The sequence below is a fragment of the Hypoxylon fragiforme genome (genome assembly GCF_022984875.1).
Source record: "Hypoxylon fragiforme strain CBS 206.31 chromosome Unknown GGS25scaffold_2, whole genome shotgun sequence".
NCBI classification, from domain to species: domain Eukaryota; kingdom Fungi; phylum Ascomycota; class Sordariomycetes; order Xylariales; family Hypoxylaceae; genus Hypoxylon; species Hypoxylon fragiforme.
This window is the reverse complement of record NW_026054757.1, coordinates 3,909,277-3,922,660: the sequence shown is the minus strand read 5'-3', so window position 1 is coordinate 3,922,660 and position 13,384 is coordinate 3,909,277. Positions and strand designations below refer to the sequence as shown.

Here is a 13,384-nt window from a genome sequence, read left to right as displayed (position 1 = left end):
CGTGGAAAATCTGCGTCGGTCGGTAGAATGCAGAGAGAAAAAAAATGAGGTGGGTAATTCTCAATCAACCTTTTTCGCGAGAGCGAAATGGGAAGAAATTCCTATTTCAAAATATGCGTGTTGTATCGTAATCGGCACTGTAATTATTAGGACTCGATATACTCGCCAGTGGGTATGTAAAAGATGTCGTGGAGATGGGGGAGAAGGAGGATGAGGAGAGAGAGGGGGGGGCGGAGATAATGACAGTGGCAGTTTTGTTGAAAAGGTGAAAGAAGTTGGGTTGGGAAAGGTAGATGCCGTCCGTCACGATCGGGGGAAAAAGTCGAGGGGAGTCGTAAGAATTGCTGCCCACCTGCTGTTTTGTTGTTACAATAACACAAAGCGCGCAATTCGCAAGGTCCGGATTGCCAGGAGGTTGTTAGTGTACTAAAGGTAGGTACGCAGCGCAGCGTAGGGTAGGTAGGTAGGTAGGTAGTGAAGCAAGCAACAGGGCAATAGCGTGTTCGCTTTTATTCGAATAGGTTGGGGCTTTTCAAAACAATGCGGAAACCCGGTTCGTTCGTCTTTTTCTAGATGAAGACTACAGAAATAATCTATCTCGCAGCTCACCGTAGTTAATGTGCAGTCTTATGACAGAGTGGAATAATAAAAAAAGGGACAACAAGTTTCGTAGTTGGGGAAAAATAATTGTACGGAATGCGTCGCCGTTGTCGCGGGGTCTGGGGGCAGAAAAAATGAAGAGAGGGAAGAGGTGAAAAAGGGTCAAAGCCGATGGAAACGTCAGAAGAATCCGGTTCAATCAAATCAAAATCAAAAATCAAAATCAAAAAAAAGAAAGAAAAAAAAAAGCTGCAGACTCGCTAACAATGCTGCAATTGTTAAGAAAGTCCTTCAGACTGGTTAGAGTGGGTAGCAGCTGCACCAGCTACGGCACTACTAGGTTAGGTTAGGTACATATTATTTTAATGTTGATACCTGCCTTAGGCTGCCTACCTGCCTCCTTCAATGTTGTCTACATAATTGACTGTACTTAAGTTCACCTACGCGATTGAAATCTGAAATCAGGGCCTGAATAGGCCAATAGGCCCCCTGTAAGTTTGTTCCCAACGCCTAAAGTTAAAACTATGTAATGAACTGGGGCTGTTACTAGCTGTTACAACTTCAAGTCCTACATGTACATAAATTCTCACAATCGACCTGGGTACTTGTGGGGAGCTAGGGGCGACTTGGTTCCCAGTTAGGTACTACATACATAGTAGGTAAGTATTAAGTACTACCATTGTAGAGGTTTGAGGGTCGTATCTTAGGGCCTAAGGGGGTAAAGAAATGCTGGGCAGGTGAGCAGGTGGGGTTTCAGATGTGAAATTCTGATTGGCGAAATTGAGGCTGTGCAAGTAAAAAAAAATTGAAAAGGCCAAGTACCTAAAGGTAAAATATCAAGGAAAACCCCCTCCAGAAATAGGTACCGAGTACCTAGGTACCTAGTATCTTATCATTGATGCTTAGCGTATTACCTCATATCTACATATTAAATGGATATACTCACATATGTACTTAAGTAAGTATACCTAGTATGTCATTACCCAAGCAAGCACATTTCAACATTTCAACATATAAACATATCAAACACATAGTTAAACAACTCCAACTATTTTCAAATTTATTTACTACATAGATGTGTTATTTGTTTCCTTTCCTTTTCTTTGCCTTACCATTTCATTTCACCTTCAAGCGATGAAATATATCATCCCCAAGCCCGAACTTGCTATGTACTTGCTCAATCTGGATTGGTACCTACCTACCTAACCTACAGGAGGTAAATATCCTTCTTGACGACACAAATTCTGAATAATGCGACTTATATTAATACCTAGACAATAGCTAACCATACAACGCGGAGTGAATCACAACATGGAATAAAAAGATCAGCTTAGGAGAATACGAGTCGTCATTCTTGTTGTTGTTGCTATTGTAGGTACTACTTGCCGAAGTATCTTGGCTGTCATACTCCTTCACTAGCTGTAGCCCTCAGTTAGATTCGGATTTGTCTCACAAGCTAGGTACCAGCTCGTAAAGGTTTTCAGTACGGATTGGTTTTCTTTTCATCCAGACACACGAAATCATATTGTATTCAAGATCAAGCTCCTATCATTTCGCCGAGGAGAATATCTCGGAGTCCATTACGGGCCCATGACAGCCGCTTGTCGCCCCCTGTTTTGTTTTCTTCTCACGAAGCACCCCCACGATTTGCTTCTTTTACTCCACTGGTGTCTTGTCCAAGTGGTATTGCCCTTCTCGTGAGCGCTCGTACATCACAACATCATGACTTCCATAGTGGGCTTATACGCAACGTTACTGTACGCCCGGCGGAGGTATGATTTTCGCCCAGATTTGATAGTTTGGCTAAACTTCAAACTGCCAAGGGCATCGACTCTACGGCACTTTGATATTTACCTACCTACGTAGGTAGGTAATCAACTTTTGCGTGGAAGTATCATTTGTTTCTCCTTCCCAAGGCAGCCGTAAATCGACTGCAACCACCCTACAACATCCATGAATGCCTCAATGGATATAGGTAGCCCCATCTATGTGCGTGTCTTCTGGCGTTGAGTATGTTAGGCTAGATGCGCGTGTGGTAAGTGATTATAAGTCATGATACTCCGTTAATAAATGCATAGGTAGGTACCTATCTAAGTATATACCGTAATAGGTAAACCATTACAGCTCTTCTCAAGCCGCTTCCTTTTCCTGGCATTACCAAATCCATTACCCCTAGAATAAATGGACCGTACACTAACGGACGATGAGCCAACTGTCCTTGATATAAAAGCAATAATAATAAAAATCAAAAGTATAGCATATTCTAGTCTCGGTCGTATAGGAAGGTCTCTCAATTATGACATCTCATCTCATCCCTACTTTAGGGGGAAGAAATTCCGGCCACTACCTGCCAGCAATTTCATGGATTTATTCGCTGTCTCTGACGCCTAGGGTTGCCTAGTATTTCACTAGTTGCCTCCTTGAGTGTCACGACCATCTTCTAGGCATAATGTAAATTGCAGGATCGCTGTCGAGTAAGAACAGATACCCAAGCGAGAAGAGTGGCCTTTACATTGGCCAGATATTACAAACCACCTATGTTAGGTCAGATACACATACCAAGATACGTAGGTATGTTTGCTTTCGGATGATACGCTGTAGAACAACCCGCAGAGTCTGGCTTCCGATATGCTTGGGATTCAGGACAGTCACGAGCTTCGCAACCCCTACATACCTAGGTTAGGTAGCTACGAAGCTACATGGTGACAATGATATATGTATGCTTCGATGATCAGGTCACATGATTGATTAGCAGGAGCTAGATATCACAACGGTGGCTACCTAGGCAGACAGCTAATTATGTTAGCTCGTCATATCGCTACCGATTGGCCAATACGATATATCCCCTAACATCCGGCACTGGTTGTATAACATCCCATACATACTATCCTGACTAGGTATCTTGACATTGGCTTTTAGATACCTACGGGGAATTGGTTAATAGAGAAGATGCCCGAGTGAGAAGAGAAATAAACCATCCAGCTACTACTGTGGCCCGTGGGAACTCATCTGCAAAGCATACCGAACCGTAAATCCTCGCAGCTCGGCCTCCAACCGAGGTCCGGTCAACCGACAGATCGGGTAACGCGAATGTCAACTGAGCCGAGCCCATTTCCCCGATGTGAAGTATTGCTATTACAGTAACCAAAAAAAAAAAAAAAAACACTCTCATCTTGTGAGGTTGCCGAGAGAATTGTCTATGTCGCTTTCTTTCTTTCTTTCTTTCTTTCATTATCTCTCTCCTCGGATATAGGGGCAGTCACTAGGAGATTTTTTATTGTCAATGACACGTTGTAAAGTCCCTACCACTCAGGCTTTTTGAATAAATAAGTAACGTGCAGACGCGAACCCAACTTCGGCTATCGAATATACTCCACTGTCTCTCACCTGATCATGCGTGGCATATACGTCCGGGTATCACCCAAGACATTTGACCACCATGCCAACGCTATTTAGGCGATGACGACACACTTTTCTTGTCCTTCGGTCTGGCGTACGGGTGTTGGGGTTTTATCTTTTTATGACCTGTCCTCATCTCAAAGGATACCTATCTATGCCTTGAGGTATAATTATCTGCTGTCTCCAATTGCAACCACCGGCAAGTGGAATCGAACCCGAAACGCGTCACACAATATATATATATATATATATGTATTGCCGACTACTGAATGCCTCTTCTACCCGCAGGTATCCGAGATTCACAGGCGGGAGTCGACTTGGTGATATACTAGTAGGTAAGACTCTGATTTTATAGGCTATGCTGGTACTCGGAAGGAAGTGGCAGACAGCACCCATCTAGGCTAACAGCTAGACACCCGCCCCAGGTGATGACCTCAAGTCCTTAAGTAGCCTAGGAAATATACTGGAGGAGGCTACATATAAGCAAGGCCTTTTATACCAAGTCAGATTCATAGGTATCCTCGTGAGATGAGTAGATCCTTCTCTAGGTAAGGGGGCAGATGTACCTAGTCATCAAGTACGTTCCTCACCCACCCACGCCCCTTTCTCATATTCTCATAGCTAAGCACTTCTCCATAAACTTGTATCCACGATATCCTTGAACACGGCGAAGGTACCTATACCATCTTTGAGCCCATCCTTGTACCTAAATAACAAGACTTCCAAGCTTGCCGAAGGGGCCACATGGAGGCTACCTAGGATGTATACATCGTCAGTATCTTTCCATCGTAACCAGCTGCCCTGCCGAAACTCATTAGCAACCCGCTACTCACATGTACCTACCTAGCCCTGGGGTTATACATGTTGATCGGGTGGGTTCTCTTCTGCTCGATATTTCCGATTATAGACCTTCGTATCATGGTAGGCCTGGACTGACCGACTTAGGAGTTCCCAGTGCCCCGGCTTAACTCTCCTGCCCAAGGTCCATGACTAGAGAGCCATTGTCTGTACATGCTCAAGAGCCAGCTCTGGAATCTCCCAAGGCATTTGTTTGAATTGACGCAGAAGCCACAATCGGGTTATATCCATTCATATCACGCAGCCGTCGCCGCACCACCCTCCCAATCCCGCACCGTGTCAACCCCGGGACTCGGAGCCGCTGGCACAAATAAACGCAATTTCTCTCCTTCTTCTTCTTCTTCTTAGATCCGTCCCCCCCCCCTCCCTATTTTTGGAACAACCTACGAGCGTCGCCAACGGCCAGAGAATCAATCCCTGGGCTCAAACGGCAGAAAAAGCGTTAACCACATCGCACCATCAATGAATTTGCTATCTATAGTTTACCTAGGGAAAGCTATTTACATAGCACTCCATCGAACCTCACGGCACGACTCTGGCAAGAAGTCGACGGGAGGCGCTAGGACTAGGCAATCAAGGCCTCTCTCTGGGTTAAGTATATATCTACCTACCTACCTACCTACCTACCCAGACCTAGAAGGGGAACACGAACACCAACGTCATACTCATACTCAACCCCCTAACCCAGCCACGTGTCCGTTCGCCCGTCTGTCTGCCTACCGCCACGTATCCAGCGACTTAATCTCACAACGCAACACAACACAACGCAACGTAAGTATATCTATCCTATCTACCTAAGCAAGCCCAGATATTAGTTATGTTTTACCTACCTACCTAGATTATCCTTCCCCCTATAAAGGACAAGAGAAACATACACTTCTCCCCATCCCCACACAACATACATAGTATGCATTCGCCTTTCCGATGGCAGCCATAACCTACCTACCTACCTGCGTAGTACCTAACCTACATACCTAAGGCAGGTGGGTGTACTCAGGCCATTTACACGCAGCAGCAGCCTCGCTCTCCCTCAAGCATCGCGCGCGGCTAACAGCTGACCAGCACCAACAACACGCAGCACAAACGCGCACAACATTCATAGGACCTAGTACCTACGCAGTGATCGCATCCACCACAACACTCACCTACCTACGTACCTAGGCATCCAACCATGGGCGTCTTACCAGGTACCTACAGATTTACATCAACCACCCCCTCTTCCCCCAAAGCCTACAACTCACTCAATAGTCTCACAGAAAAAAAACACTAATTATAAAAAGTTAAAGTAAAGAACTCAATTGTTGAATACGACTAGGTACCTGAAGATAGGTAGGTATATGGGAGACTAAAGCTGAAGCCTCCACGTCCAGGCAGCCGATGGCGATAAAAGCCATCATGAAGTACCTAAGGTAGGTAGGTACACAACAGGTCGGCCCAGCTCACCTCACACGTCAAAAGCGTGATATATCTCCCTCCCCCCCCTCTTTCCACCTTCCCCTTCCCCTTCCTCTCTTTTTCTCTTTGTGCATTTCTCGATGAAAAGGAAAAGGCATAGGGGGGGTTGGTAGAAATAAGCCAGGTAGGTAGTAAAATGAAAAAAAAAAAAAAATACCACGTATGCATGCGAGAGGCGCACGCACGCACGCATGCAAACAAGCAATGATGAGCCGGCCATTTCTCTCCTAACGCCTTCCTCTCCCCTTTTTAAAAGAAAAGTCACATCAACGCGGAAGAGGAAAAAGAAAATAGAGGGTAGGGACCGCGAACTCCTCTCGAACTCCATAGAAGGCTTCCAGTCTCCTTTCATATAATACCCCCCATCCGTGCTTATAACATTAACGTGACTGAGTGCGATAGTTAGATAGATGCTGGCCGGCCCGAGCCGGCTCGCGTCTGCAAATACAGTTTAAAGGAGAAAATGAGTAAATATTAGAGGCGGGGCAAACCCAATCGTGCTTATTGGTACAATATTAGGGGTATTCGGGTATTATCTAGCGTCGGCGGTAAGGCGCCTTACGCCTTTTTGCCTTGGTACCGCTCTTCTTAGTAGGACTGACCGTGGCGGGGGCGGCGGTAGCAGCCGGTTCCACGGTTTCGGTGGTATTAGCGGGTGAGGCCGTGATACTATCTTCGTTGATTTCGACCCCGAGTCCCTTGAGTTCATCATCATCGATCTCAGTAAGCTCCTCACTAAGGCTGCGGACGGCATCTCTTCCTTGCCATTGCTCCTGGATCGCTGAAGTTCCCTCGGGTTCGAAATCTTGCAAGTACCACACGACGCCACCGTCGGTGAGGGGGTCATTCGGTTGGTGTCCCAAGCTACCGTTGGACTGTGGAGGGGTAGGAGGAGCGGGTTGTAATGAAGGTGCTGCGCCCACATAGCCATTCATTGCCGGTGGGGTATCTATCGATTGCATGCTATCGCCTGGCATGGGCTCCGATTTGGTTATCACTATTTGTGTTGTTTCCCGGCTGGATATAATATTGGTAGACGCCTGAACCCCTTCCATCTCATCAGCCACTTCGAATCCAGACGTGTTGACCTCGATATTACCGCTACCGCCAGCTTCGGCCATGGGAAGATCACCAGAGGCCTCTTCTGTAATGGCTATACCATCGGCTGGGCCACCAACAGTGATCTCTGCAGCGGCTGAGTCTACCATGATGACGTCCTGACTTTGTTCGGATTCGACATTTCCTTGGCCAGCAGTTTGCTGGCGTAATTCAAGGCTCGCTTCCATCATGGACTCTAGTTGTAGTTTCATGGCCTCGAAGGGCTTATGAGCAGCTTCAGACTCGAGGCGTAGCGCTGTCTCTAGCTGGGGCTGAACTGACTTAAGTATTCGTTTGCCAAGCTTTTTCCGGTCGCGGTAATCTGAGAAGTCGGATTTAGATATCGCGGGAGCAACTAGACCGACTTTTTGCTGAGCATCAGGTAAAGACTTAGGCTCAGTGTTAACACCGACATTGATCACGTCGCAGAGATCGTGAGCAAAGGTTAGGGTGGTAATGTAGAAACGCTCATCGATTCTGTTTGATAATTTTAGAAGCCCGTCGTGGAATAGATTTTTATCCAGCCTATACAGAGTATTTTATTAGCACACCAGACAATAATAGAGCTGAATAGGATCCTGTAAACTTACGTTATGGCTTTCTCCACGATTGGTGGGAGCATTTTGTGTATAGGGAAGTAGCATGTGTCGACGAATTCTTGTTCTATCTCGGCAGCTTCGAGCTTTCTTTTCTCTCGTTGGACCAATTGCTCCGACAAGACCTTGAGCTGCTCTATGTCTTTGATCAAGGTCTCGGAAAATTCGATTCGTCTCGACAAGCGAGCTTTGCCTGAAGGGCCCATGGCTGCAAAGTTGCGTCGAGTGAGTTCCATAGAGGAAAAAGTCTCCATCTGCAGTTGCAAGCGTTTAAGAAGCGCGGCGCCACGACGCATTTCGCGCTTCAATGTCCAGTAACGGCAAGCGTCACTAACAAACTCCTTACGCTTGAGAAAAGTGAAGCGCTGTAGCGATGCTTCCACAATTTCGAACACCGCTTGTGGTATTACAGGAGCTCCGGAAGGTAGTTTCCATATGGATTTTCCTGCTTGTCCCTTTTTAGCTCCCAGTACGGCAGACATCTTCGCACCCGTCATTTGCGATTCGTCGGGCGGGTGTTCAGTGATAGCATTGCGATGGGATGCAGCAAGAGACATGGCTTTGGCGCGGCTATTAGCCCAGATACGCCCCTTCATCGTCTTCCTGTAAAACTTCTTGGCCCGCTTGGTAGCGCGAACTACGTCATTCTCCTTTGCATACTCGGAAGGGCAATGCTTATCACAAAGCGCCTTGAGGTTGGTGCTGCCGTCAAGCACGTCTAAAGCGCCCGAGCTATTCTTCATTTTCAAGAATAGCCGGGCGCGGCGGGCACAGGTGACATGGAATGCCTGATAACATGCCTTATTACCGCATTGTATGCAGGCACCCATCTGTTGGTTGCAAATGTAACAGGTCAACTTCCAGCGGCTCTTCGGGACCTTATCCACGTCCATGACGGGTTCCATAAAGGTGTGATTGCCCAGTGTCACCTCTGGAATCCACATAGCACAGAGCAAATGCGCCCATTTGGAAGAATTCGTCTGTTTGAAGGCCCCATCGGAATTAGGGCAGAAGATACAAGTCTAAGAAGATGTTGTTAGCAAATAGGTACTACTTTTTCGAGGTTTAAAATAGTTACTACTTGGTAACCTAGCAACCAAGAAGCCTACTACCTAGTAGTAAACTAAGCATGTAGTATTCTCACTAGGTAAATACCGTGCTGGTGTGTACTAGATAGATAAGTAGAGTGGGACCAAGGGAACTCACCGGAAAGCCACGACCAATAAGCTGACATTTCCTGCATAACCATTGACCCTCCGGAATATATGGAACACCATAACACTCTTGGTGGACCGCAAGATCGCATCCATCGCAAAAAACAATTGCGTTCGTGTTCTCGCAATCGCCGTCATCGCAAATCGCGCATTTACTATCCTGCTCTTCTCCAGCCTGCGGCTCGCCATTAACTGCTGCAGCGGAGCTTGATCGAGGACGATGGGTCTGTGGTGGCTTCGGGTTAGGCTTCGGGATTCTCTTCTCTAGCGCATGCCACTCCTTTTCAATTCTAGTGATGATGATTTCGAAGATTTCACGAGTGACTGGGTTCCAGCCCTGTGACTTTCGATGCGCATTGTACGATTCTAGCCACATGTCATCCTGTTCGTCCATGTCGTACTCGACACGGCTTAGATTATGGGTTGGCTGAGGTACCGAATCCACATCAGCCTTGACGACGGCAGCCTGTTCAGCTTCATCTTCAATGTTGGTATCGCTGGCCTTGATCAGTCTTCGCTCTGGGCGAATAAAGTTGTCGCTCTCTTGATATCCAACATTCATCATAGATTTGTCAACGTATCGAGCCTGACCAAATGTTTTGCTCTCAAAGAGCAAGATGCGGTCTGTCTTTCGATAAGAAGGATGCTTAAGATCGAGTTTCTCCTTGTTATTCTGGCCATGAATGGGGAGAGGAGTGGGAGTGTTTGGTGCCACTTGCTGTTCCCCGCGAGTAGCGTATAGTGATTCTCCTCGTGGTAGTCGGCCACCACGTCTCCTAGATGGTGTGATGGCAAGTGTACTAGGAGCCACTGGGTTGTTCGTGACAGTATTTGGGGGGTTTAAGAAGGGGTTGGACACTACTTTCGGGTCCGTCGAAGGACCGCCAGATTCGGTATTATCCACAGTAGCAAGGCCGGAGACAGTCGTGTCTAGTGCTGGTTTGGCAGTTCCGTCCACGTCTTCGGCGTGGAACAACATAAACGTAGCATCTATATCGAGGTTTGGGTGGAACTCTTCCCAACCACGTTCTTCTCTAGGCTTGTATCCTTCACTGTGCACGACCGCGGCAGCTACAGCAGCAGCAGAGCTTATTTGCATTTCATCTCCAGCTTCGACTCGGGTAGCAGTGCGGGTACGAGTACTGCGTTCGCGTCTAGGGTAACCGGTGGGGGAAATCGCACTGTGTCGCTTTCTCGAGCGACCAGTAGTCGCAGGAGCAGCGTCACCTGGTCCATTGCCGATTGCATCATTGAACCTGCTCACACTTCCAGAGTTTATAGCTGCGTATCGGCGGCGCTTGGGAGGGGGCTCGGTAGCCGCGACGATGCTGCCGTCTCTAACGCGTCGCACAGTGTTAACAGAGCCTCTCGGTCGGCCGCGTGGGCGGGCGAGAGCGGATTGCCGCGGTGTTCTCGGGCTCGGTGCCATGGTTTCTTTAATGTTCGAAAAGGTTATAGAAGAGATATGGCGATGATCGGGAGTCGTAATCAGCGCGTCGCAAGGAGAAGACGAGGGGGTTTGTCATGGGGTCGAGGTCGGCAAACAGGCATTTGAGAAAAAAGGGGAAATTTAGTTAAGAGATGTTTTATGAGTTGGTGAGGAGGGTATGATGAACCTTTTCTTGACCGAAATCGTCGGAATAAGAAGTGGTTGTTGAAAGGAAGTCGTTAGGAAAGAGCGAAAAGTAACGAGGGACGCGCTGGTGAAGTCGGCTGGAGGTGATGGGTCTAGCCCCTAAAGGGAAAAGTTCGGCGCGCCACAGTTACGTAAGCTTAAGGCTGCCCCTCTCGAACCCCGGACTTTTGGAATGATGCAACCCCCGAATCTACGGATCAGCCACTCAGACTACACCAATTATCTCCACCTGTGCCTATATCATTAGAGTTCAGACGAACACTATGTCATGTGCATCCCCATTTTATTGACTTGATCGAGACTTATTATGTATACATTTATCACTAAGCAAACTTCCAACTTGTCACTCACTTGGCAACTACAACCTACAAGTATTTAAAATAAATATAACACAGTCACGAGTGATTTTCACTCGCTAATTTCTTTCCAACAATTGTATTGTAACTATACGAAGTATAAGATGAAAAGAATGAAAAAAAGGAAAAAAAGAAAAAGAAAAAAATGAATGAGTTCAAGAGATTTAATATTATCCTCCCCCTTCTTTCTTCCCTCATAAGAAAATAACAAGAAAATAAAAACCCAAATTCATCATACTAACTACCAGGTATTCTGCGCACCAATCAGACACAGACACACATCCCAAAAGGGGGTGGGGTCTCTACACATTGGCCCATCAAGCTCAAGGGTACCGAGTCGTTTCCATTTCTAGATTCAGCCCTACAGAACTCACCAATGATCCAGTGCTGAGTTACCAACCCAGAGCCATGTGCTAGGTTATTTTTGTAAGTGTCCTCCCTGTCTTTGACACTTGTTCCTGTCGATCTAGACCCTTCCCCCCCGTCAAACACCTCCCCGAATGCCGTCATACCGGGTCTGCACGCACATTCCCGTTGCCGTCGCCGTAGCTTTGGGTCACCCCTAGTCCCTTTAACATAATGGGACCCAATTCAATCTAAGCCTCGGCTTAATCTATATCTTATGAGGTATATAGGTACCTGATTCATTTGTGGGCGTATGATAGGATTGCGATACTATCTGATTGACCATCTCCCATTCATCTACCTAAGATCTCAGTGGTGGCTACACTTGAACCAACCGGCTCTAGTCATTCCCAGAACCGCACTAGTTCATCAACCCCTTCGTGTGTCCTCTCACATATTTCAGCAAACTATAGTGTTCTCTGACGTTATTTTCAATAAGGTAAATAGGAGGCGGCCCGAAGCTCGCTTGATCGCAAGCGACGCAACTCGGATCACCCCTTTGAACCTACTGCAGATTTAAATATCAAAATGAGCAGTATCAATAATACATCACAATTGCCACCCTAATATGTGTTGCGATGGTAATCAAGGTTGGGATAGAATGGATGCACATTTTGTTTATAACCTGCAGCTCGGTGAGTTTAGCAAAATTTGCTACTGTGGCCCCGTTGGCGAAATGCTACGACGATCCCGAAGGTGGAGTTCTAAAAGTCCCCCAAGCATCCATTACCTATCTTTATTTATCTGAGGCGGACTTAGTACGTCGCTAGATGACAATTTACCTAGGCATTTTACTACCCGTGTACCTAGGCAAGATATACATACCCCTTTCGCCTATTTGGAAATCAATGCAGAACAGCAATCACATACCTCACCATCACTTACTCCTACCAACAAGAAATGGAGTCAAAAAACTTCGTACAATTATCTAGCCAAGCTAGCAACATCACATCTAACTTATTAAAGAGCGAAAGGTATTATCTCTTACCTTCTAGTGTGTCGACAATGAAAGCGTTGCGGATCGAATATCGTCAACAGCCAGCTCAGAGGGCGGCCACAGAAACCGGCCTAGCGTACCAGGTACCTACACACCACGTAGGTAGGTTACAATTAACTTGGCCAAAGTTACATATTTGGGGTTTATATAACGAGGCCGGGCCCCCTAAAGAAAAGCGTAGGACACGGATACTTCTCCATGGCGGCCAGAGGGTGAGTCGCATAGGCCGGTATGCATATCCCTTGTCCCTAGATTAATGCTCTGAAATTCGATCAGCGCCGACTTACTATGGCCGCGAGGACGTGGCCGTGGTTATCAGACAAAGTTTTCTAGCCAGTAAAACACCATGGAATATATATATATATATATACGATCATGCCAGCTTTTCAGGGTCCTAGACGCCCGATCGACAACAAACTACCAATCGCCGAAAACGGCCCCCGAATTGCGTTACCTACCTATACAAAAGCTTTTTTCCCCCTTCTTTTCCTCTTTTCGTCCCGTTCCATGCAATCCTTCAATTTTCGGGAAGAGCAGCGCGCTCGTTTCTTTTGGCGTCGTAATAACGAAGTGCTGAATTGGCTTATTCTCACTTGCATAGCACCCAAGTAATCAATGCTGATATTATTCGAATGCCACCTACTAACCTAAGTATCTGGTGTATGCTCCTTGTAAATACATAAACTCTACCAACCCATATCAGCAGAGATCACGTCTTACGTACAACTCGGATAAAACTTGACCAGTCACGAAACGACATCTTCGTTCTC

The 13,384-nt window shown here is 46.7% G+C and overlaps 1 protein-coding gene across 1 annotated transcript; it reads right to left on the bottom strand.

The window, feature by feature from the left end:
* Positions 1–6,756: 6,756 nt before the first annotated feature.
* GGS25DRAFT_149065 (bromodomain and PHD finger-containing protein) lies at positions 6,757–10,911 on the bottom strand. Its single transcript, XM_049256380.1, has 3 exons — positions 9,213–10,911; positions 8,001–9,028; positions 6,757–7,935 (listed from the first exon to the last, which is right to left on the bottom strand). Exons 1-3 carry the CDS (start codon positions 10,647–10,649, stop codon positions 6,849–6,851), a joined length of 3,552 nt encoding a protein of 1,183 aa, XP_049120636.1. The 5' UTR covers positions 10,650–10,911; the 3' UTR covers positions 6,757–6,848.
* Positions 10,912–13,384: the final 2,473 nt, after the last annotated feature.

Coding starts and splice junctions, on each gene's coding strand:
- GGS25DRAFT_149065 (XM_049256380.1), bottom strand. CDS start 10,649: ATGGCACCGAGCCCGAGAACACCGCGGCAATCCGCTCTCGCCCGCCCA. Junction 9,029..9,212: donor TTATTGGTCGTGGCTTTCCG/GTGAGTTCCCTT, acceptor ACATCTTCTTAG/ACTTGTATCTTCTGCCCTAA. Junction 7,936..8,000: donor ATCGTGGAGAAAGCCATAAC/GTAAGTTTACAG, acceptor TACTCTGTATAG/GCTGGATAAAAATCTATTCC.